The sequence below is a fragment of the Lissotriton helveticus genome, chromosome 2_1 (genome assembly GCF_964261635.1).
Source record: "Lissotriton helveticus chromosome 2_1, aLisHel1.1, whole genome shotgun sequence".
Taxonomy (NCBI): Eukaryota; Metazoa; Chordata; class Amphibia; order Caudata; family Salamandridae; genus Lissotriton; species Lissotriton helveticus.
Window position 1 is genome coordinate 2,076,989,338 of NC_136059.1, and position 26,478 is coordinate 2,077,015,815.

Below are 26,478 nucleotides of genomic sequence, written 5' to 3' on the forward strand. Positions count from 1 at the left end.
TGGTTGGCTCTATTGTCAAGTCTCATTTGCTTGCTTCTTATTCTATATCTTGCCTTGTCCATCTTGTGTTTGTTCCACCCCTTCAACATTTCCTCTTTACTTGTGTCCTCCACTGATCACTTTTTGGAGACTACTTTATTCTTTTTGCTTAAGCACTCCATGAGAAAACATGTGTTTTACGGTGTCACCCTCTTGTGTTTCTGTCCCTGTGCTCTGTGTTGTTCTCTCTTATCTGTTTGCACCCCCGTCATACTCTATGTTGCTCTCTTTCTCTCTCTCTTTTGAACTTTCTCTGGTCGTGCTGCTTTTCCACTCCATTGGCTAGTCTCTTGATTCCCACCCTGTCAGCTACTCTGCTGCCCTTACCCCTGCAGTCCTATGTTTTTAATGTATTTTTTTTTACCTTAATTGTGCTAAAAAAATCACGTTTACACTACCTTTTTTTAAGTGTATTGATCCATTTCCGATTGGTAATATTTTTCTTTTGGCCATGCTGGACACCATGAGTAAATGCCATTGGTAGAGCCAATAGGTCTCTAGGACTGGCTTTGTCAATGCTTGCTGTTAACATGAAGCCCGCCTATGCCCAAATGTTGTCTCTCTAGTTATATAATCGCTGGCAATCACACTCCACAAAACATTTATTAAAAAACAAAGAAACAATGCCCACCAGTAAAGCACAGCCCGCAACCACTTATATTCAATAAAATAAGCAGATCCTCATTAATATTCCAGTAACTCTGCGCAAGATAGTGCTTAGTAATCAAAACCTCTATGCACCCGGGTCACATGTCCCATCTTCATAGCACAGTCATGCTTACCTCCACGTAGGAAATGGGGAATATTCCAATTTTATCGCCCAGCATGCCTTCGGCCCAGTTTTCATCCACCCGGCGAATTACTGTCAGAATATCATCCTGCGGACACAACACCAAAAAGTTACAACGCAGGAAGATGGGATGTATGAAGCGCTATGTCAAAGAACAAGTGATCATTGTAATACATGCTGGCAAACAAAGCCTTCTCTCTTCAATTGTAGTATTAACCACCCTGTGGTGGGAGCAAAAATAATGGCCAAATTCTCTGTCTCACCCTTTAAAAAATACTGCAATAAATTAAGGGCTCCCTTAAAATACATTCACAGTACAATCTACTAGTTTCTAGCTGAACCTATCCTTAACTGCTTTCACTGTGCACCGTTTACAGTAGAACTCAACTTCATTGATGGTTCTCAGCCAACGGGTGACACAACTGCAAGACGCTCTAGTCATAGAATATATACGCCTGAAAGAGAAGAACCGCCTCTTGGTCTTATCTACCACACCCGCCAGATGGCACTGTCCATACAAGGAGAGGGAGAAAAAGAGACTGATAATATTAATATAGTAGTAATCAGAATAATACAGAATAAATCAATCAGGATTTATAAAGTGCGGTTAATAACCCAATATGGTATCCAGGCACTTGCAGGCCCTGAAGGATTTTTCAAACAGCCAGGTCGCATCACTAGAGGCCATAAAGGGTATGGCTCAAATATTACGAGAGGAAGATTATGAGTATTTCCAACAATTTGTTTGGAGGTAAGAAATATGCTATTTGGACCAAATACATTCAGGCAATCAGGGGAAAGGTGAACAACAGACATGCAATCTGTACTAGCTTGACTAATTACCTCGCAAACAAACAAAAATACAGAATTTAATTCTTTTCTTAAATGGTCATTGAGCCAGAGGGCCAGAGCCGGCTTCAGCGCAAGTAACGCCTGGTGCAACAGTGTTTCTGGCACCCCCCAATGACCTCCTTCTCCACGAATTCCCTCAGTACCCCCCTCCAACAGTGCCGCTCATCTCTCCAAAGCACCTCTCTGACATACTTTTCTTTTTTTTTTTACAGCGCTACTCTTAGTTCACTCACACTCAGTTCTGTGATCTGCATGGTTGGTACACGTTCTTTGCAGAAGGCACAGTAAGCCTCTTTGCTAGCTTATGAGGAGTCAAAAGTGGCACTAGCCAACTAGATCCCTCTCCAGCAAGAATGTTAATCACCAGAGTTATCTTGACATTTTTATTGATTTTTTCTTTTGACTGTAATAAATCTTTATTGCTTGATTACTTAAAATAATTGCAATCACAACAACTTCACATCGCAATCATAATAACTAGATTAATCATTAAAAATTCATTTACAAAAATATCTTCCCAGCACATAATATAAAAACTATTCGATATATACAATTTTAAAACTTATCAAAAGAATAGAATCCATTCACATAACATCAATAATTACAGAATTATATTGCACATTTTATATTTTAAAGGTGACGTAGTGCACAGCATATTGTTGATTGAAAACAGTTGGACACACAAGGAACTCTGCAACATGCTTTTAACCCCATGAGATAATTTAAAGCAAAGTTCAAGGACAATCCCCGCCCACCCTCACACCCCACACCCCCCCCCCCCCCACACACACACACACCCAAAGCTGTCCCTGCGGAGAGCCTTTTAGCTTGTACAGACAAAACTCAGTTTCCCCAGTGTCTTCCAATTCCTTTAATGACCCTCAGTCACGTGGCTTCCAAAGCTCTCAGTGGGATTCAGTAATCAGACCGTAGTATGACCAATTACAATCACGTGTAGTTAGTTGCATTTTCGATTGATGCTTTTATGATTTTTTTCATAAGAAACTGAAGTGCATCTCACTGCTAGAAGATAATTTAATACGGGCGTGATAATTACTGGGTATCTTCTACCCGATGTTTAAACAGTATTTTATATCATTTTAATGGTGTATGAGATGTTGCGTCACTCCTGCTTGATAACTGCGAGGCATGGTAATGACTGAAGACGGAAATGGCGATCAGCAGAAATATTCCATAAAGATTTTAGTTTCTGAGCACTGAAACCTCTGCTAAGCAATGTGTGAATCGTTTTCGCAGACCTAAATGTTGAACTAGCAGTTGCAAGGCCAATAGGACTCCCTCTGCCAAAGAGGTGGCTGTGAAGGAAAATGAAGACAGTGGAAAGGGCGTACCACGCAAGGAGGGGTGAGGGAGCAATGAATGAAATGGGGAGAGGCGTGGAGCAATAGAGAGTGGCTGGCAATGAGACAGAGGGTCCCTGAACATTAGATATAAACACATTTAGAATTTGACCCAGTGTGACCGTGCACGTTTAGTGACCTGGCCAAAGAGGGGATGACAGAGCGGCAACTGGATCATAAATTCAAAGCTGATCCGAACAGGGGCTTCCAAAATACGTTTGGTTCAGGCCCCCCAAATCCTTAAGATGTGTCAACTGCAGGACTCTCCCATGTCAGTCCTGTGGGGCCGAATCCATGCCATATTTTTTAGCATATCCATGTTTAGATAAATGTAGTGATCATGAAAATCTGTCATAGATCTGGCCCTCCAGGACCGTCATTGAAGACTCCTTGGTATACACCAGGGGGCAATGGGTCAGTCCACTTCAACCAGTGGCTAAGTTCACTTTTAGTGGCAGTTTCCTGCTCTTTAACCAAAAGCAAATCTGCACACAAAGTAGTTCCCTTCTGTGAGGGACTACAATAGCAATGTGTGCTCTTTTGAGACCCAAAAAATATATTCACTTGTAGCCAATGTTTTCTTTTTTTTAATAACATTGAGTGCCCCCCAGTTCCCCCAGCAATAATGTTTTACACAAACCATGACAAAACATACCAAGCATTGACTAAGCAAATAAAAGGCTGGCAACCAACACCAGACCTGCTGGTTTTTCCAATGCTTGTTTCTGAATAGTTAAAAGTCGCAGCTCTGAGATACTTTCTACATTGCGGTCTTGAAAGGCTTCAAAGCAAGGCTAAGGTGGCTGTGAATTTACAAACACTAATAAATGGACACTTCTTGGACTGTCTTAATATGCAGCACTGGCCCTTATACTTCATGCAGCCATATTTGGTACACATAAACATACCTCAGATCATTACCTCAGCAAGAGGCGAATTTGTAATCACAGAAAGACGTTTAGCTCTTCTTTGAAGATGGAAGCAGGAACGTCAACTGCCCAGAAAGTCGTAGTGGTACACAACACTCCTAGCTAAATAAATGTGATTCTGAAGCCAGTGGAGGTTACAAGATTCTGGTTCAACCAGGATACTGCGGTTGCCGCTTCTCTTACCCATATGTAGACTCTCTTTACAAGACTGGGACAGTAAGTGGTGAGTAAGTGGTGTGTGCTCTACCCTGCCTTAACTGCTGACCTCCACTCGAGAAATTAGAACTGTAAGGTATAGAGAGTGTGTACGGGTCCATCTCCCACCTATAGGTGGTTTTGGTTTCTCTTGATGGGTTATGTGTAACGCCATTAATTTTTAGGTCTCATCCAAGACACCACATATGCTTTCATTTTTGAGAATTTTTTGTTTAACTAAAAGGGCGTCTTGGAGTTAGCCATTTGTTTATCATTTGTTGGCTTCATTGTCACTCTTATTTGCTGGCTCCTGGTTGGGCAGCACGTACTGGTTTCACTTTCCCTTCATTTGTATCCCCTTCTATGGAGCATGGACCAAATACTGATTGCTTCTTTTTGATTAGTGTCCTTCCACAGCTCGCGTTGGGATTGAGGAACTTTTGTTTTTTTTCATGCCTATTGTTGTTGCTTTTTCCCCTTCTGCATCACTGCATGGCCATTGTTCCTTGCTTCGTTGTTGCTTCCTCCCCCTTTTGCGTTGTTACTTGCCTACAGTTTTTTGCTTACCCTGTGCCCCCTCCTGCATTGTTGCTTGACCTCTAGATGCTTGCTCTTTGATGTTTACACTGCATAAGCAAGAGCTATTTGGGTTTAATTTATCAAAGTATTTTTTTGCCATTTTGTACAACAGCATAGCTGCTGTGCATCATGGTTGAAAGTAAATTAATGAAAAGGCACATGGTCAGTTGGACCGTGCATAGCACTTTATTTTTATTTTTTATTTCAGCCATGTGCGGCTGTACAACATTGCTAAGAAAATAACATTGGTAAAGCGAACAGATCTTGCACAGGATAGACCTGTTGGCTTTGCTAATGCTTTTTATAGTAGAAGGGCCAATGGCTACCTTTTCGATACAGTCGTTTGGAGCACCTTAAAATGTGCCTTATAGGTCTGCTGATTTTACGTTTTGTGTGTTTTAACCTGTGCCCAGGGAGCGTGCTGGGAGGAGTCGACATGTGAGGTGATATTTTGTAACATTCCATTCAGTTTCATTCTCGGCCATTCTCCTTTCCGGAAATGCTGGAAAAATTGCTCCTGTTTCATTACAAAGAGTTCATATTTTTTCCATTATACATTTTCTGAAAGGGTGAGGATGCCACATCATTTCCTAAAAACAAAATTTAGATTTCTGGTAGCAGTAGACAAGTAAAACACCAAACATGCACACGCTTAACATGTAACTTTCACCCTAAAAGATAAATCAACCCGCTTATTTAATATTGTAACTATTTCAACTGTTAAGGCCTTCATTGCAAATTTTTAACTCAAATTTTCACATTGGTCAGGTGAGTTTTACACAGAATTCGAGACATTTCACCCACCTATCGCCTTGGATTGGGAGGAGAGGCCCGATGCTGCGATGCCAATATTCGTGCCGCCATTACATCTGTTCATGCAGCATGAAAGTGGGAACTCAAACTATGTCTCTTCCTTATCTGCTTTCTCAGAAACTTAATATTCTTCAATCTGAGGTTTCCTAGAAGATCTACTGCGGCATCCCAACTCGCTGGTTCCGCCCTCTGGACCCCCACTGCCGTGACTGCCAAGCCAGCCAAGCTTTGACCGCTACATCTTTAGGGGTCAATCCCTACATCTGTCTTTTCTTCCTTGCATCTATATTACCAGATAGGAAAGGCTTACTGTTTGTAATTGTGGGGCACGTGCCCGTCCTATGATTCACGAGTAAATCCAAACAAACCCAGCTCTATTTTATGGAAGCGCACACTATTTACTTCATGGCATATATATATGTAACAATGTAGGTATGAGTGTGTGTATAGAAGTGTTAAAATGTAGGTACGGTCAGACAGACGCACAACTTCATATGATACCGGCATGGATAGAAGGTAATAATCCTTAGAAAATCCAGAAGACATTGGTGTGTGTAGTAAAGGAAGATACACAGTCCAGCTGTATAGTTAGATAATCCATTATTGTAGCTTGCTTCTAGGATAGAGGAGTAGGAGAAGATAGGAAGTACAGATGTAGCCCCACCAGGAGCAAGCTCCAAGCAGCTCAGCCTGAGTTGACCAACTGACACTGTGAGCCAGAGAGACACCCAGGCATTCTATGATGTCATGGTACATTCTACTTAATGGAGAACAGTAGAGAAGTCATTTACTACAGTGTGATTGGAATATTGATGCATATTTATATAGATCACTTAACTTGCTAGGCGATTTACATGAGCTGTTCCCAACTTTGATATATATTATTAACAAGACGTCAGGAGATTCTGGGCTTTCAAGATTTCACATTCGTAGATTGCTTTGCTGATCCTCGTGATCTGATTCACATCCCTGATGAAGTCCATCTATTGGACGAAGTGTGTATAGAAGTGTTACAATGTAGGTATCAGTGTGGGTGTATATATGTGATACAACTTAGGTATGAGTGTGTGTATATAAGAGTAACAATGGAGGTATAAATGAGTGTACTTAAGTGTGTGTGTGTATTTAGGTGTGTGTGTTACACTAGCTAGTTACTTGTGTGTTACACTTGCAGGTGTAACACACACACAACTAGCTAGTGTACATGCTGGTTCATGGCACAATCGAGTCAAGTGTTGGCTTTCTTACACAAATGCAACACTGGTGTATAGGTAGGAGTGTTACCCATGGCAAGATGCTGGTGCTGATGCACTGGAGTAACTTCTTGACAGAAGACAAGGAAGCTGTGGTAGGGGGCACCCCCGGCAAAAAATAGGCCCGCCATACCCAAGGTAATTTTTGGCTTAGGGAGCCACCAAAACTGCATAAGGGGGAAGGGACATCCATGACAACATACTGGTACTGGGGGGTAATTCTAGACATACAGAGTGAACTCATGGTAATTCTTTTTTTTTTTAATGGGGTTAGCTCCTGAAGAGGCTCAGGCTTCCTTGGTGCATCGTAAAAATACTGGAATATTCTGTGAGAGACCCGTTTTCAGCTAATTTTGTAAAACGTACTTTAAAAAACAGTATTTAGGCCCATTTTTTCAAAATGTTCTCCGAAAGGAGAATCCCGCACCCTTTCCCCACACCTTCCAGGAATAAATAAGTCTGGATCAATCTCTTCGCTGGCTGACAGGCATTCAGGGCAAGAATAACTCTGCAGAACTTTCAAAGATCATCAGCCGCCACTGCTTGTATAACTTGGGCCTCACCAATAATTTTGTGAGCCCAGCTCATTACAAACAAGATATTAAAAACCATGTGATTGGGTCCCACTCGTATCATCACACAAAATAATCTGAGGGAGCATAGAACATCCTGAACCTTACACAGAGCTCCACAACTGAGCTGCTGTAGAAAACACACACAAACTGACAAAGGAATGAAGTTTACCTCTGGCGCCACAGATTCACAGGCGTGTAACAAGAATTCTACGTGGCAATAAATTGTGAGAATATAGTAGCACCTCTGACAGCTTAAGAGGTGTCAGTAAACTCCTGAGAATTATTTACAGGAAGATGTAAATTGTCGCTATGCCCAGATGGCAGGGCGGCGTTGTGCGCGCACAGCCTCTTGTAGTGCAGCAGTATCATTATACAAGCTGACAAGTCAAATGAGGGCATTTAGATCAGTGGAAAGAGAAAGAGGCGCAGGCGCTGATACCAGCAGACTGAAAGGGAACGTATCCTCACAGACCCTGAAAAACAAAGATTGAGCTAGAAAAGGTTGGGCCAGGGAACAGCAGCCCACCAGGTGCACTTGTCTGGGGCTCCATGCTGGTTTTAAAATCATAATGTAAACTAAAAGCACAGCTGGAGACAATCTTCTGCACATTGGCTTTGATGCCGCCCCTTACGCTTACTTTCAAAATGGCTGCCTCAATGTGGCGTTCATTCGATGGACACTGTGAGGGAGCCTTTACTTTCAGGAGACGACTAAATCATGCCCTTCATCGAGAGGGTGGTGGGGTGAGGGCGGAAGTCAACAGACTACAGGATAGGTAAAATTTTACAAAAATAAAACCACTTACCTTGAGCTCACCGCATCGCCAAGTCAGTGATGTGGCGAGCACAAAGTATGCGGTTTTATTTAATTGTACCTATCCCATCGTCTGTCGACTTCCCCTCCACCCTGCCTGCAACCACCTCACCACTCTTAGCTGTGTCAGCCGCCACTACAATTATGTGAGCATCACTAGAGGGGGGCTTTGGCTCCACCTGCCTGTTGGGAGCCAGGAGTATGTTTTGATTGGATGAAGTAGTAAACTTCCATAAAAACGTGCTTGCCCTCCACAAAGCTGTGATCATTTTGTTTATTCATCCAGCTGCCGAAGTTTGAACTTTTTGGGGCACGCACATAACACTGGAATGTAATTAAAATGTTATTTTTCACTGACCGCAGCACAAATGGGAGGCGGGCAGTACTCAATCTACGTGGATTTTTATATCTGGCTTGACAATGCAACTGTCACTCTGCCTTTAAACCTACACCGATATTATTCTACAGTTCTTTGCTTCCACACAAATACATGTCTATCCCCGTGCTAATTGCTTGTACTGCTTCACATTATCATACAACAATTTCCTTTAAAGTCAGACCTCTTGACTTTGCCAATGCGTGTTACATAATCTGACCTTGTCATTTTAAGTGAATACCCTCACGTTGTCCTTAAATATAATTCTTACATTTTTAGCACTTAAACAGATGCAAGGAATCTCATTGACCTTCCTCAATATTCACAACATACACCAGTCACTGACGTGTCCAGGTAGCTCAACAAATGGCAGTCAATGTGCATTGGTATTGCCTCATCATATTCATGTGGAATAGCATGCTCATTTGTCCCCATAAGTGCCTATCCTTCATGTGATCAATTATGGCCAGGCATCAAGCAGTCAGGCCCATGTGGCAAGGATCCCCGGTATGCTGGTGAAAACCATGTGCCCAGGCAAAGGTAATGCCACATCATTTAAAATGTCAAAGCCATATTCCCATATATGGCTCATCATGCAACAACTGACGTCACACTCACCCTTATTGCAGTTAATGCCATCATGTGCTCGTATACAGCCCAATTAAGAAAAAGTCAGAGATGGGACAAGAACAAGGGAAAAGATCAGGACCACACTCATCTAACCAAATCGAAAACCAAAAACCCATGGACATCTGTTCGCTGACACAGCACAGCCATAGTACCTTAATGACTCATAATTTTTGTTTTTGGAAATCGTATGTACCGCCCCAAATGATAGTCAATTTATGAACCCTATATGCTCATTGATCTCCCATATGCCAGTGAATTCATGTGTCCAAGTATCCCTGTGTGTGGCCAATTCTGGCCATGTATGTTAATTAGGCAAGCTAATGCCTCCACGGCACTAAGTGGCCAGAGAACCTGGATATTTATAACTAACTAACACACACATGCACACGCACTCCTCCCCTTCCCCAACGATAAGGAGCAGTAATTCAAATTTTTCTCCTTTTCTACGTATTATTTTTTGGGATAGAGTGAATCACTTTGCAGATTATTTAGAATTGCGTTCCTGCCCTCTGCTGCAGTCTTGTATTTAACCTGGAACAGGAACTGACATCAGAGGTTAGCATACGACATGAATGGTCGAGATGGTGCATTGACCACACCCATGGAGGGGCCTGGTGTGTGATCGAGAGCCCCTTCCTTCTGCCCCGTCATGAAGAGCCTGTCATGGGCAGGCAGAAGCCGCGTCCATGCTACCTCCGCCTCAAACGGTCATTAGGAGACAATCAGTGAGCGGAAGCCAGATTTTAGACACCATTACCTCCCCTGGTTGCAGTCTCAGACACTGACTCCATTCCCTATGGCTGGCGGCCAATGGGAAGGCTTGGCAGCTAAACAGGTTAGATCTCGCAGCATTCTCCGTGCACTCAGGCACGCCAATCAAGCTAAGATGCAGAGCAAGAGACAACTGGGAAGGAAAACGCTTCGAGCCTCTGCTAAAAATAACCACTCTAGAAACGCTGTTTGTCCATATTCCTAATGTTCCCATGACAGACTCCCCTCTGCGCGTCTCTGTGCGCCTCGTAGCCGAAGGCAGAGCAAGGCCAGCCCTCCGTGTGTACACACAGCAAATCCAGCTCCGAATCTGGCGCACAGAGGATCTATTTTAAAACTGTGCTGTTCGGATGTCGTCATAGCGCTGTTCCATTCAGGATCTCAACAAAAAGCACGCAACCCCAGAAAATGAAACATGCCAGTCAGGCGATGCGCCAACCTAGAAAGGCTTTGAAGCGTGAATAAAGGTAGGGTGCGTGCACCTGCGGAGAAGAGGGCAGGCACCTCACTGAGGAGGCACACCGAGGCCAGAGCTGTTTTTGGCCCTAGTAAGCCACGGGTCTTTTCCTGAGGCACAGACCTGACACATTTTATTTAAAAAGAAAGACAATCCTCGCATCTCACAGCCTCAGAGAAAGGGGGCGATACTTCTTCCATTGTGAGAGAGATCTTGTTTGCTGCAACCCTCTGGTGAAATGTGAACTCGCTCAGGACAGGGTGTGATACTGGGCAGGTGAATACAGGCAACACTAACCCACCCTTCAGGTAAATCTCGGCCAACATGGGCTCACCACATGCACGGTGTACAGATGCTGGTCACCATTTCATCCCCACTGTGCCCTGAACAGACTAGTCTGCGCTGGTGTGGGATTTTCTCCCATTGTCCCGTCTTAGCTTTACCTGCCTTTACCATAAGATTCCACCAGGAAAAGGGGAGTGGCCTTATACACAGAGTTTCATCTGCTTGGGTAGACACTCAAAAGCTGCTGGAGAACCTCTCCAGCCTCTTCATTGACGTCAATTTTCCCTTTGGTACCCAAGGCGCTGCCTTTCTCTCTCTGGTCTAGAACTCTCTATGGTCTGTAGTTTCCGCTTCATGCCTCCCCCAAGTCCTTCAGCAACACATAGGAGGCAGCTGTGAGAGGAGGGTCAAAACGCTCTAAAGGTGCATAATGACACTCCTGCTACCTCTCGTATCGTGGTCAGTGGCATTCATCAGTCTCAGGCATGTCAGTAGTTTTTGCGGAGCCAGGGGGCTAAACCTTCTGAGGGGCCTCTCTTCGGTTGATGAACCAAGGAGCAGCTTGTAATTAAGAAGACGTCAACTCTGGGACAAGGGAGCACAGTGGTAGGTGCCACCTTGTTGTGGTGCACCGTTAGCCCCACCAAGAAGGAACAGGAAAGGCCTTCTGATTTATTATTTAAAACATGCTGTAACAGGAGAACAGGACCACGGCTGCCAGGTCCTTATGCTGGTCCTGATCAGCCTTCTGTGTTGTTCTTCGTTCAGGAGGAGACACAAACTACTGAACATAAATGATCCATCCAGGTTGGGGTTGGCGGTGTTTTCCGGTCATGCTAATATACCAACAATGCTTCAGCTTGTAGGGCTGTAAAGGTATTTAATCCAAGTGCATTTTCAGACTAGGTTTTGCCTCCATTGAGGCTAGCGAAAAAAAAATTAGTACTGTACTTGGGTGACATTTGCAGAAGTACATTTGCAGAAGTGTGATTGTTTGCTTTGTTAAAATATACAGTTTCAACATACCCAATGAATATTCAGTTTCTAGCTTTGCTGTCTGTATGGTTCAATCCCAGGAAGGACTCGGTTTAGAGAGGCTTAGTGGGTGAAAGCCGATGGACTGCAAGATGGCCTCAGGAGATCGCATGGGGCTGAGAGGAATTCAAGGATACCTCCCTCACTCTGTTTTTAAGTCCCAGGTATAAGGGAGCCAGTACTTAGGGGGTGGAGACTTTCTTCTTTAGGGTGTTAATGCAACCCAGTAGCTCTCATATGCCAGATCAGAGAGAAATCTTTAAATTTAAGCAAGGTGTCTTTTTTATGAATCTATTTTGACAATTGTTTTCTGTTTCAACCATGTAGTTAAATGCATGTAGGTGGGTATGTTATGCTTAATTTGAGCCAGTGGTTTCCGGTGCCAAGCACCAGCACTTCTGACAGCTGCCACATGTTGGCGCTGTTTGCGTAATATAAAAATGAACAGAACAACAGTTTATTATTTTAATATGCATTTAAAATAACTAATACCTGCTGCCAATTTATTCCTATTGCTTTGGGAGCCTTGAACAGTCTGAATGGTCACACTTGTAGCTGTGTGATGGCAGAGGCAAGGCATGGGCAAAGTGGACTCCAGCCCACGACCCCACCTTTCAGGACAGGGCCCCTCGTTAATTTATTCAAATAGTCAAGTGGCACCTACAACCCTGTTGGGCCTAGAATGTTGGCAAGTATACCACAGCCTCATACAGGGATGCTCCACTGATCCGCTCCACTGATCCACTCCCATGCCAATCGTGTGCAGTATGTGGGTCAAGGCAGTCCAAAGGCAACTCAAGAAAAGGAGGAATGTTAAAGGGTTCTTGTCCGAATTTGAAATAAGCAATTGCCTATCATTTGTCTTTTTTGTTTTACTATTGCTTAACCCTTAAGGTGTGATCAATGAGTGTGTTGTAGCTGAAAATTGATGATAAATCAAAAGTTGCTGGGAACAGGGGCCCCAAAATAGGTTTGGCCCAGAGCCCCCAAATCCTCAATATGTCCCTGTGTGATGGTTAGTAGTTGTGTAGGTACTGTCATTGGCAGTTCTGGTGGCAGTGGGTGGGGCAGGGGGGCTCCTGAGGAGGGCCCAGGCACTCAATTATTTTTTTTTACAAATTAAGCACTGTAAGGTATGCCTTAAAAGGCCGTCTCTTTGCAGGGGGTACAATTTGTGGGTGGGGCCGTTCCCGAGGCCTGTTTGCTGTTCGATGCAGTCTCAGTCTCACTCACAGATATTTGAAGAGTCACATGTACAGCTTTTGTCAAGAGATTTACTGGTAGACAATTGGATCTGTGACTGAAAAGTGAGAATTTTTTACTACACTATTTTAAATCGGCACACGCCTGAATCCTAGGGTGCTATGAAGCTGCCCTCTACATGCCAGCCCTGTGCCAGTATTGCATGGCTTTGCTTTTCCTCGTGTTCTGTTTCCTCCCCAAGCCGCCACCCTTCAGGCGGGCAGTAACACCAGCTGCCTTCCAGCAAAACGAGGCCAGACTGATGCTCCATGCAGTGTTTTCATGCGCCAAAAATCGCGTCTGCTCCTTACCGTCTCCGTGAATAACTGCTGTGTAATTTGTCCATTAAATATTAAAAACCCATAAGTGACTTCATCAGGTTTACACAGCTTGAATCATGTATTTGATGCCTTTGACAAGAATATCACAATATGAAAAAAAACAGAGGGCTTGAAAAAATCCGTCGCTTACTTGCTGCTGCCGTGGCGAGCTGTGCGCGAGGACAGGGCTTGAATGCTGTGCAGGAAACTGACCTCCCGCAACGGCCTCCGACGCAGGAGCCGGGAAGAAAACAACAAATACATTCTGCCATTTATTATTTATCATTTTACTGATAAAAAGATGTATGATGCTATCCAGAAGCACTGTGCTCCTTGCAGAACGCTAGTCCTTTTACTGGAAAAAACCAGATTTGATGTGGGAGAGCTGCTTTCACTGTGCGGTTAATGTTTCAATGTTTCATGAATCTGACCAAAAGAACTACATTTAAACCAATTCTGCCATTTCCGCGGTCCCAGGGTCGACATGTCTGTTGTCCCCAGTACCATAAATAACAAAATGCGTGGTAACTGTACCAATTACCCTAGAAGTGACAGAGGTCAGGAGGAACTTATTTTTCTTTCCACATAGATACACCTACTTTTTTCCTCATTATAACAAAGACATGTCATTAGCTTTTGTGGGGCCCTGATCAACAAACTCAAGTGGGGACCTATTGGACGAGGACCTGTTTTTAAGTTTAAAAGAAATGATCAGCAGGAAAATAAAATAAAACAGTAGATCCCAAATCTGGCGCCATCTACCTGTATTAGCAGCCTCATCACCAATAAATAGACCAGATTCTGCTTACTGAAGTGAATGTTGGAGAACCAGTGCAGACCGTGAGAAAGCGCGGGACCCTGAAAAAGAGCGAGGCCCTGAAAAGGCGTGGGGCCCTAGAAGAAGCATGGGGCCTGGGGAATATTGACTCCTCTGCCGTCCAAAGCGCAATGTTACAAACAGTGGCTTTTGTAAAGTGAAACATTTTTAAGTTACACTGGCAGTGCCTTACATTAATACTTGATAAACAATATAAAGCCAGACCCAGCATTGTTGGCGACATTAACTCTTGATCTTTCAAACTCTGGATAAAGTGGCGTTGGAAGGTAAATGAGGGCAAGTTAAAAGTTATGATTTTTATAATAGAGAAACTTAAAATATACAAGCTTCACAGCACAACCAAAGATAGTACTCAACATGACTGACCAGTGTCAGTAAATATTTATTTTTTAAAACCTATTTGTGAACATCAAAATATGTGGTACCCGTCATGTTTGGTTCAATGGGCATGTCAGTCTCAGGCTTACTGGCCAGTATGTCAAAGGATCCGCGTCCTCTAGTATCCCTCTTAAAGCGAGGTACAATCAGGAGGTTTTAGACCGCTGAAGAATCCTTCATCCAGGAAGGTATAATTGGACAACACTTCTTCAGTGGAAATGGGTCAAAGTCCACAAACACTTATGTAACAAAGTGGTCCAACTAAACCAAAACAAGCCCTGTTACTGAATAACCAGTTATTTAGGATGGTTAGAAATGGCATAAGTGTGGTATGAAGCACTATACAAAATCTCAAGAGGATGGCTGCCAAGGTAGTCTCTGCAGGACTGCGGGAGATAGGATTATGACATGGTATCTTCAGAAGCCAATCACATGCTTCTTTGGTTCCTGTAACTCTCATTCAAATTAGTTGCTCTATCTTTTTCATCCATCAGTGCTTGCATTTTGCAAGTAGTTTTTTAACAGAGTTTTTATTTGACATTATCAATTTGCTGTTCTATCAGTGGCGAAGAGGTCCAACAACAACAGAAATTCTATTCCTGCGAATTTTTTTGGGGCAGAGTGGCAATCCTACACCTTTCATATAAAAAACAAATATATTCTGGAAATCATTTTCTGAACTTTTTTTGAGTAGCGCTCATCACCTCCAATTTGCTAATGTTGAATGCAAGTTCCTAGCTTCTTGCACCACCCGGACTTGAAATAAAAGCGGAGGATTAGCAACTTATTCAGGAAATCTCACTCCTAAAGTTAACAAGTCACGGAGGGAGTGCATACAGAGAGGCCATGAATGGACTGTGTGGCAGAGCTGCAAAAGTCCATGCCAAGTGAGTGTTTCCTGCACAGGCACTTGGACTAGGGGCAGGTGGACATGCCATGGCCCAGTGTTGCCTCTATCCTCATCCCCAAACACAGACAACGCCCTGACTGGCGGTGGTGCAGACAGTCTGATGGCTAGTGAGAGGTGGGAGAAGGGCGGAAAACGATGGCTAAGGAGATGATGGCAGTCTTAGGGCTAGTATGAGGGGAAGAGGACTCCAGATAGGAGCAGGCAATAGTCTTGCAGCCAGTGTGAGGTTGGAGCTTCGGAGATAACTCATTAACGTTAGCCGTTGGCAGCCCTGCCACTAGCGAGGGGTGGGCGCTAGGCAGAAAAGTCTGGATAGGAAGCTATTGGCAGGAAAAGGACGAGATGGCGAGATGGCAGAAGAGAGAGAGAGAGAGGAGATCAGAAGAGGGAGGAACAGCTCTGGTGGGATGCGGCAGAGAAGAGGTAAACATTGAAATGCAATGACAGTGCAAGGAGATGCACAACTGGGGAGTGAGGGGACGGTTATAGAATGAGGGAGAGAGCAAGGAAGAGTGGGGATAGTAGAATGAGCAAGTAGGAATTTAAAAAAATTTTTATAGGGAAATTCGAAACTGCAGAAGAGGAATGCAAGAAGAGGGATCTTGGAAAAGAAGACAGGAACAAAGGAGAAGAGCGGGTGTGAAGAAAAGGGTGAAAAGCAACTGGTGAAATGTAAGAGGTAAATGAAGAAAGAGTAAGTCTTTAAATGGCCTTGGTCCTGCCAGTGCTCGGCACAGACAGACAGTAAAAATAAGCATTGACAAAGACAATCGGTCTCCGCAATGAAAGAGATATTGGCTTTGTCAATGTCTTTTAGCCATATTGTGTAGCAGCCTGGAATATAAAGTGACATTTATAGTATTCACTTAATATATATTGGGTAAATTGTTGTGAAATGTTTGAGTTAGCAACTATTACACAAATGCAACAACAATATAATGCAACACATTACATTACCAGGAGGCTCCAAATACAGAACTTTCCTCTCCGAAAACCCCAACCCCCAAGAGTTTGGATTTGCCCATCAATCTTCCTCCAAGGAGCTCCACCTGCATATCTGGTAAAAGACCAGCGAAGAATGGTTTAATGGATTTGCTATTGCAAAATTTCAGAGCCTTGCTAATGGCCGCTTAACAACTGAAATATACATAGAAAGGAGGAGGATTTCGACTTTAGACAATTGTGCTTAATGGTACACAGTAGTACATTTTTTTTAATCGATTGGTAAGGGAAAAAAACATTGACCTAATGTAAAATGACAGTGGTTTGTAATGCAGTGTGTTCCATTCCGTCAACTAACTAGGAGAAGGCTGTTGAGCTTGTGCCGATATTGGAAGATCTTGCGTGAGCAATGCCACTGTATCGGCATATGTGTATACGTTCCGATGTGATTCGGTCAAGGTCACATCCTGTTACTATGAAACAGAAAAAAACTGTGTTTCAGATTCAGTTCAAGTGATCCTGGAATGTTTTAGCCAAATCAATAGACAATAAGACAGTAAAATAGGAGGGGCAAATACAATGAGGGAGTTGGCTTAGAATCGATGCCTTAAGAACAAGGAGGGGGCAAACAGCGATGAGGGAGGTAGCGGGGGGGACAGGTCAAGAAGCGAAGCGGGAGGGGGTTGAGGGATGGCAAATGTAAAATGACAGTGGTTCGTAATGCAGCGTTCTCAATTAGAGCATCCCTACCTCCGTTGCACACATGATAAATTATACGCGAAGGCGATTTCAACCAAGTGGTGCTTGAAAGACGCTCTCTGCCCGCCTGCGCTGATGTGCACACTTTTGCCACCAGAAGCAATGCTACAACGAGAACTTTTTAACTACACTCGAAAGACATGGACAAAGAGAAAATACAAAGAGAAACTACGGACCTTTCCCTTTCCAAGATGGCCACCGATAATGCACAGGAAAGAAAATCCTTCTTTAAAACACGCCACCATATAAATATATATTCGGAAGAGACAAACCCAGAAAGCACAGCGATTATTACGTACCCGTTATCACAATAGTGAGGGCAAAGCAAGCGAACCAGACGGGGAGCAACAAGATGGTAATCGCTGGTTGCATCTATGACGATCAAGTTCATTCTATGTCCATTAAAAACGTGCGTGTTAAAATGACAGTGGTTTGTAATGCAGCGTGTTCCATTAGCGCTTCCCTGCCTCCGCTGCACACATGATATATTATGACCGAGGGTGAATTTGAAAGAGTGGCACTTGAAAGACACTCTCTTCCCTCCTGAGATGATGCGCACACTTATTACTGGAAGCACAGCTTCAAGGAGAACTTTTTAAATACACTCGAAAGACAGACAAAGAATATACAAAGAGAAACGACAGACCGTCTCCTTTCCAAGAAGGCTGCCGATCATGCGCAGGAAAGGAAATCCTTCTCTAATACACACCGCCACATATATATATCTTCACTAGAGACACACCCAGAAAGCATAGCAAACATTTTGTATCGGTTATCACAATATTGGCGGCACAGCAAGCAAACCAGATGGGGAGCTACAAGAGGATACTTGCTGGTGTGCGTCTAAGAAAGCTCAAGTAAATATGGCAACTTTTATATCAGGGTCTATGAAGAACTACATTTGTGGGCAGCTGTTTAGCAGGCAGGAACAAGCAGAAGGATGTACGTTGTTACAACGCATGCTGTTACCACGCATGCTTTTACCACGCATGCTTTTACAACGCAGGGTTTTCAACGCAAGTCGTTACAACGACTTGCGTTGGGGGGTGCTGGATAGTGAATAGTTTAATTTAGTATTCCAACTCCAGTCCCCGTGGATAGTAGGGAAGGTGTTGGATAGTAAACTATTACCTATCCTAGAGCGCCCCCCAGCGCAATTCGTTGTAATGACTTACGTTGAAAAACCTGCATTGTAAAGGCACTGCGTGGTAAAAGTTGTGTCGTAAAGGATGTTTCCCGTAGGAGAGGGTTGGGAGACAGAGCAGGCGCCTTACTAAAACAGCAAATGTGACAAGATAAGGATACGATTTAAAGGGAAGTTTACAGAAAAAGTGCTAGGAGAGAAAATCAATTTAAAAAGTAGTTTCAAAACCAGTTGCTTTAGTGGAAGCTGTGGATGGATAGTAGTTATTGGTCCCTGCTCTAGGGGAGGGCAAAACACAGGAAGAGGTTAGACGTGTGCAAGCAGTGGACAAATGGGGAGAAACAATAGGAGAGCGACGATGTAGTCATCAAATAAAAGCCTATGGGTAGGCTGAAGCCCACAAAGCACATACAGCATGTCTCTTCAAGATAGAGCATGCACTGTCTAGATTAGAGACCTAAACACAGATACTGAAATGGGTTCCTACCGGGCCTTCTAGTCATGCTCCTTTATTTTTCATGTTTTGATTACATTGTTGTGCACTTCATGAAATGGGATTTCCTAGATGGACCAAAAGCAGTTTAAAAAAAAGGGAAAAAAAGTAAAGCTCAAGCTGTATTGTTTTTAAGTACTGATCTGCGATAATGTGATTTATATTGAAAATCTTTTGGAAAGTTAAAATCCCTGTTTCTAGACATATGGGGAAAGAAAACACATCTTAATATTATTTACTCAGTCTCCTACAGGCAAGTAAACATTTCAACAAACAGATGCACCCTTACTTTATCACCACTGAAAACAAAACAAAATAGGACACTTGAGATGCATCAAGTTTTTGAAATTGCACTAACTATAAACAACGGAAAGCGGAGATTACAGGATACGTTTTTCTTCATGTTGTTTGAATATACATCATTATTACTTTTAAGTAGTTCCTTTTCTCAGATGTTGTGTTTCAGTAACTTTGTTTTTCATACAACATATTGGTGAGACCCAATTCACCTCTGAACGCTTGTGCAAGTTAATGGTTTGAATCAGTGATGGGGCTGTGGCGTTGAGGCTATCGGCGCTGCACGTTTCACGCAGTGCCGGTCGCTGGAATATAAGGGAATTCAGACTACATGCTCATGCAATCGCAGGCCTCCATGCACTGTGCACATAGCGATGGTGTGTGAAGGCACACGTCTGTCTAAATGCTGGCAGTGCAAAGGGAATGAAATGCAATGCTTATAGGTGGGAAGGGTGTGCAAGAGTGTCTGTGAAGTGGGAGGACGAAAGAGAGTACATGCAAAAGAAGAGAGCGAAAGCTAGTGATGAATATGAAGTATATTCAGTGTGAGGCATGCAGATTGAGAGGCTTAAGAAAGAGATACGAGAAAACAAGAGCGCAAGTGACCAACGCAGGGCTTGAATGTAATACCTTCAGACCTATGAATTCCTATGCTCGGGACAATAGGCCATTACGTATAGATTCCTGTATCTTTATAAAGGGGCACCTGAAGTTGATTTTGTTTTTATATTTTTTTGTTTTACAATCACAAATGCAGCTTGATCGTCACTTCTGTATGTTGCAGAAAACGATTGGTACGTGCAGTTAGTTTATCCTGGTACTGAAAGATCATGTATCTTGCAACAATGACAGAGAAACGCTTTTCTCTTTTTTTAAGCATCGATTTAAATAAAATCAATGGCCCCTGTTTAGACCACTCTGCACCATAGATGCAATGGACGCACTTGTTTACAGTTGCAGAAAATGTGAAACAATGTCACTTCCTGTCACTCGATCAACTCCTACACCAATACAACCATTTTTCCCTACTAGAGCTCGTGGCCCTCCTCACCAAAGGAAAAGCATCTCAACTCAAGACAAATTATACTAGGCCTTCCTGCCTCCAAGTTTTCCCAGAATTCCAAAAGCACCACAATGCCAATGCAATACTACAAGGAATACCAATTGCAACTGCATGGCTGAACGTCAGGTGCTTCGTCACAACATAAATTTGCATTACTGTAGCACATGGCCACTGGAATTGTGCGATTCTACAGCCACGGCTTTCTTCGCATAATTATGAATTCGAGGCATTTGCCACATACTTCGCCCTCTGCTATGTAATCTAAAGATTTGTACAAAAAAAATTTGTTTCACACATAAACTGATCAAAAGTTACTAAAACATGGCCACAAGTGTTTGTGAACAGAGGAAGGCCCATCGCGTGGAGAAGTGTGGCTCAATGGTTAGAGCGGCAGACCGTGATGCAGAGGTCTAGCCCAGGACCAGGGTTCAATTCCCGCCTCGGACCTGATAATTCTCGCCTCGGTGCCTATTCAAATCATGGGTCCCACTCTGCAACTCTGGGCAATAGCTTGATTAATCTCCACAACGGCCCCAACAATTCTAGGATGCCTGGCTTCACCTTGGGGGTGCCCAGGAGTGGGCACTTCACCAGGAAGGGTTCCTCAGCGGTATTCGTACAAGCGCCGAGATGCCTCATGGGTGATTTGTGCGCTATACAAGTAGCACTACATTTACATCGCATAGGGTAACAAGTCATATTTCAGTAGATTATTTTTGTATGGTTGTTAAACTGCTACTAATGAGGTGAAATTTGGCTTTTCATGCCTAGTAACTTAGCAAGCCAGCCGCATAATTTGGTGGTACTCCATAATTCAAGTGGCCATGCACTAGCACAGGCCCTATTGTTAAGGTGGCTTCAACTGTTTTGGGCCAAAGCCGGGTCATCAGAGGTACAACGCCATATTCTGATTTTGGGGGATATCACAAGGACATTTATCTCCAGTGAGCTCAGGGAGCCTGACAAAATATGTCAGTACTCCCTGGACAGCAAAAATCACAAATCATTTCTGAAAATTTTGCAAGCGCGCCTTCTGCCAACGCTTGCCTCTGTAATTACTGTTAAGACCTGTAAAAGCACGGAGCCGCGCAACCACCTGATATTTACCTTTGAAAACGGTAAACAGTCCTTGTCGGCTTCCTTGTCTTTCACTTCAAAGTCATAAAGTGCTTTGCATTGAGGTGGGGGCTGAGGTAAAGGCTTGATGATCTGGACAAAGTTGGTGGGGAAAAAGCCGTGGACACTGTTGATCTCGCCGTGGTACCAGTTTTCATCCACTTGGCGGCGCAGGATGATGATGTCACCCTTGGCGAACTTGAGATCACCGGGCTCTTTGCCCTCGTAGTTGTACAATGCTTTGGCACACGGCAACTGAGGTACACCCTAAAAAGAAGCAGAGGACATTTATTAAATAAAGATGCTGCACCCTTTGTATCAACTAGGCATAAACAGTCCGCTAATTGGAGCAACTTCTCATGATGATAGGTTTCAAAACATCACCCAAACAGAACACATACTCGCAGATTTCGAATGTAAAGATCTAGTTTTTTGTGATAGGGAGGTAAACAATGATTTAAGAAGTTTTATAAACACATTGACGAATTGTTTAATGATTATCAAATTTATAACTTTATATTTCCGATGTGTCGTTAGTGTACACAAAATCGGGCGACCTGAACAGAAGGTCTTCTGTGGAAAGTTCATTGAACCCCTTCATCGGGTTATTGTTACGCTGCAATTACTCCTTAATGTTGTCAATGTTACCGAATGGAGAGGGTATCCTAAGGTACCAGGGCCAAGAGACAACAGAGGCGGAGAGCGGGTGACTAGCCCAGTGACATGCACAGAGATAGCGAGTACACCCATAGACACTAGCATGACAGGACAGGAGTACACAAACTCTGGATTTACTATATACTGTGATTCTGTTTAAATTACTTAACCCACAGTGCCTGAGATTGCAAACATTTGTACTGCCTGTATGTATATATATATATATATATATATATATCCAAAGCATACCTCCCTTTGACAACAAAAGAAGAGCGCCGTGCACCAAATTTAAAATACAGGAGCTTTATTTCGAAAACACCAGCATGGCAGCAGATAGGTTCCTGACGCGTTTCAGCTAATGAAGCCTTGATCACAGGTGAGCCTCTGGATAATTATGCGGGCGTGGCCTTGATGCTACGCCCTTTAACAAAGACTGCAACGTCACTCTGCAGTCCTCGCATACTTCAACATCCAAGATGCACTGGGTAAGTCTTTTATCGACAAAGTCAGCAATTGCATTTTCCAAATTATTAAAGTGTTTCAGGGAAATTGCAGACTCTGCACTTATAGTATTTTAGTTTCCACGTGCACCTATTGCTGGCTCAAAATGTCATACTGCCAAATTAATGCCATGTTTCAGCGCCTGCATTTGGAAAATCTGTAACAAACAGACCAGTGTCTGCTCGTATCCCCTTGCTCTGCTGCACCTTTCCTGATACCGGCTGAAATTCTTCATACCTTCCATGTGGTGACTCACGCAGGCGGGTCAGGCTCTTCACTGTTCAATCCACCTCACATTCTCCGATCTTGAGCCCCGACCTCTCACAGGGTGGCCTCGGCGCGCGGGGACCGGAGTGCCTCGCTTAACATCCAAAGCATACCTCCCTTTGACAACAAAAGAAGAGCGCCGTGCACCAAATTTAAAATACAGGAGCTTTATTTCGAAAACACCAGCATGGCAGCAGATAGGTTCCTGACGCGTTTCAGCTAATGAAGCCTTGATCACAGGTGAGCCTCTGGATAATTATGCGGGCGTGGCCTTGATGCTACGCCCTTTAACAAAGACTGCAACGTCACTCTGCAGTCCTCGCATACTTCAACATCCAAGATGCACTGGGTAAGTCTTTTATCGACAAAGTCAGCAATTGCATTTTCCAAATTATTAAAGTGTTTCAGGGAAATTGCAGACTCTGCACTTATAGTATTTTAGTTTCCACGTGCACCTATTGCTGGCTCAAAATGTCATACTGCCAAATTAATGCCATGTTTCAGCGCCTGCATTTGGAAAATCTGTAACAAACAGACCAGTGTCTGCTCGTATCCCCTTGCTCTGCTGCACCTTTCCTGATACCGGCTGAAATTCTTCATACCTTCCATGTGGTGACTCACGCAGGCGCCTGCGTGAGTCACCACATGGAAGGTATGAAGAATTTCAGCCGGTATCAGGAAAGGTGCAGCAGAGCAAGGGGATACGAGCAGACACTGGTCTGTTTGTTACAGATTTTCCAAATGCAGGCGCTGAAACATGGCATTAATTTGGCAGTATGACATTTTGAGCCAGCAATAGGTGCACGTGGAAACTAAAATACTATAAGTGCAGAGTCTGCAATTTCCCTGAAACACTTTAATAATTTGGAAAATGCAATTGCTGACTTTGTCGATAAAAGACTTACCCAGTGCATCTTGGATGTTGAAGTATGCGAGGACTGCAGAGTGACGTTGCAGTCTTTGTTAAAGGGCGTAGCATCAAGGCCACGCCCGCATAATTATCCAGAGGCTCACCTGTGATCAAGGCTTCATTAGCTGAAACGCGTCAGGAACCTATCTGCTGCCATGCTGGTGTTTTCGAAATAAAGCTCCTGTATTTTAAATTTGGTGCACGGCGCTCTTCTTTTGTTGTCAAAGGGAGGTATGCTTTGGATGTTAAGCGAGGCACTCCGGTCCCCGCGCGCCGAGGCCACCCTGTGAGAGGTCGGGGCTCAAGATCGGAGAATGTGAGGTGGATATATATATATATATATATATATATATATACATATATATATATATATATATATATATATAATGTAAATAACTGTACTATACTGTCCTTTATATGCCTCCACACGCTCCCCATCATATCCTGTTTTCAGTAATCTAGTTTCAACTGGACGACACCGCTCACAGGTTTTAGATATTCCTAGTGCAGTAAAAATGCCATCTGTAAAGCGCTGCGCTGCTCTTTGCGGCCCAACAATAACCTGTGGAAATGATACTACAAATAGTGCATACAATAATACTAACATGTATACAGACCCATCACCAAATGAACTACCGCTCTGAACGTTCAAGAAGTAAGGCACGTGGGTGGTGTACCAAACTCTGAGTGATCATTTCACAAGCTTGGTAGGATGAAAAGACATGAAAAGACACATATCTCTACAACATGCGTTCAGCTCAGAGTTACCATACTGTCAGTGACTATTTGCAGCATTTCCCAAGGCATGGACACACAGGTGAGTAGGGAGTGCACAGATTCTCCCAGATGCAAAATGCGTTCTCCTTTAGGCATGCAACAGCACATGTGCGTGCAAGTGAGGAATATGGGATGAAAGCAAGATCCGGAGACACCAAGCACGAGACGAGCAGGGTCCGAAGACAGCAAGCACGAGGCGAGTAGGGTCCGAATACAGCAAGCACAAGGTGGGCAGGGTCCGAAGACAGCAAGCACGAGGCGGGCAGGGTCCGAAGACAGCAAGCACGAGGACAGCAGACCCACCGAGTGAAAAGCTTCAATCCCGCCATTATGGGGCGCTTAGCGTGGATTCTGGATAGCGCCTGCGTGTGAGCCGCCCACCTCTCTCTCCATTCTGGCCCAATGTGGGGCTGTGGACCTGCCTCCTTTACCCACACTACTAAACAAACTACATTTCCAGCCGCAATAGAGTAAATGTACATTTATACAATAAGAAGTGTGGAGGTAGGATGTAATTGTTATGTGTCTAATCAGCCCCATACAGTTTTGGGACTCGTTGGCTGGAGTCAAAGTGGTGTTGACACTGTGTGTGGCTGGGTTTGTGTTGTTTGGAAGCGAGTAGTATAGCAGAGTGTAGAGGCCTACTGGGTCTGAACTAGGGTTTTGTTTAGCGACGGATTACATTTAACAGGGGCTGGCTAGATACTCTCATAGATGTGTGGAGCATTGTGAGCATGGATGAGAATCCCAAGGGGCAGTGCTTCGTGTTTTTTCTGCCGGAGTGTATGGTTGTAGGTTGCTTGACTTCAGTTGGCTCTTAAACTCTGAGGCATATTTCCCATTATGTGACTCAGGATCAATGCCATCAACATGTGTGTGTGGTAAATTCAAGGCCGTTTCTAATCCATAGATGAACAGGCTCTCTGTGAATCCATTTCCAATTATTTACGCCATTTCGGGGCAGGTGTTTGTTCTCAAATTATTTGCCCTTCTCATATTTTTTTGTTTGTTACTTGTTTTTTGAGAGGGACTTCTGTATGAACCAACCTTCCCCATCCCTTTTTGTCTGCTTCTTGTGCACGGTCTGTATTCCACCAGTCTTAGCGTCTAAACGAAAACTTCGTAACTATCTAACACCATCTCAGACCAGCTGATGGAGTGGTTGGATACCAAGTAACATTTTTAGATCTCATCTGGGCAGTGCATGAACTGTATTTATGAGAACTTTTGCTTTCTGTCAGTAGGCCTAGAGACTGCCCATTGCTTACCATTGGTTGCGTTCACTATCACCCTCATTTGCTTGCTTCTTTTGGTCAGCTGCCATCGGCTTCCTTCCACTTGGCGTTAGTTGGTCTGGGGCATAGACGCATACTTGTCTCCTGCCACTACTCATTTCTGTAGATGAGAGTTCTTTTATGGACTTAACCACCCACCCAAGTGTGTCTTTTTCAGCTGGCTACCTTGTGTACTTCTCCCCCCTCAGTATTCCTCCCCTGTCTGTCTGATTGCCCCTCCAGCCCTCGGCTTGCCCTCTCCTTATCTCCATTAGTTGTCTGTGTTGGCAATCCCCCAATGCAAGCTGTTGTACTAGCATGCCCCTACTTCCATCTTTCTCACTCCGTTGTCAATGTTGGCTTGCTTTGCCCCCACTCACTCCCTCCCTCCTTCTGTTGTCCATGTTGCCCTGACCTCTCTTTGCCTCCGTTGTCTGTGTTGACCCCCACGCCTGCCATAACAAAAAACAGATGCACTACAACGCAGACACAGCTGGAATGCACACCAGTTCCTCCACGGCATTGACTTTATAGTACATGCTGTGCAGGAACTGTTTTTGGCCTTCCCATTGCGGTGCCCATTTTCAGGGCACCGCCGTGGGAACGTCAAAAACAAAGCCCACTAGACAGGAGGAAACTTCTAATCTGGAGGCCTACCTGACCATGCCTTTGGCGGTGTCGCGGCGGGACGGACCTGGCGCTGCACCGCCAAAGCCGTAATCAGGCCCCGAGTAGAGAAATAGCTGGCACAAAGGATTCAGTGTTCCCTCTAAACCAGTTGGAAGCCATGGTGAGATAACTTTTATGAATGTTACAGTTGTACATGTTTGTAAACA

General features: G+C 43.9%; 1 protein-coding gene across 4 annotated transcripts in view; it reads right to left on the reverse strand.

Annotated features, from left to right (window-relative positions):
• SH3RF1 (SH3 domain containing ring finger 1) overlaps positions 1 to 26,478 on the reverse strand; it is a 340,829-nt gene that overhangs the window by 119,320 nt on the left and 195,031 nt on the right. For all 4 annotated transcript variants that reach the window (XM_078677047.1, XM_078677045.1, XM_078677049.1 and 1 more), the window contains exons 3-4: positions 21,248 to 21,523; positions 822 to 917 (exon numbers count right to left, since the gene is read on the reverse strand). In XM_078677047.1, the coding sequence (XP_078533173.1) occupies positions 822 to 917; positions 21,248 to 21,523 (372 nt within the window). The remainder of the gene's footprint in view (positions 1 to 821; positions 918 to 21,247; positions 21,524 to 26,478) is intronic.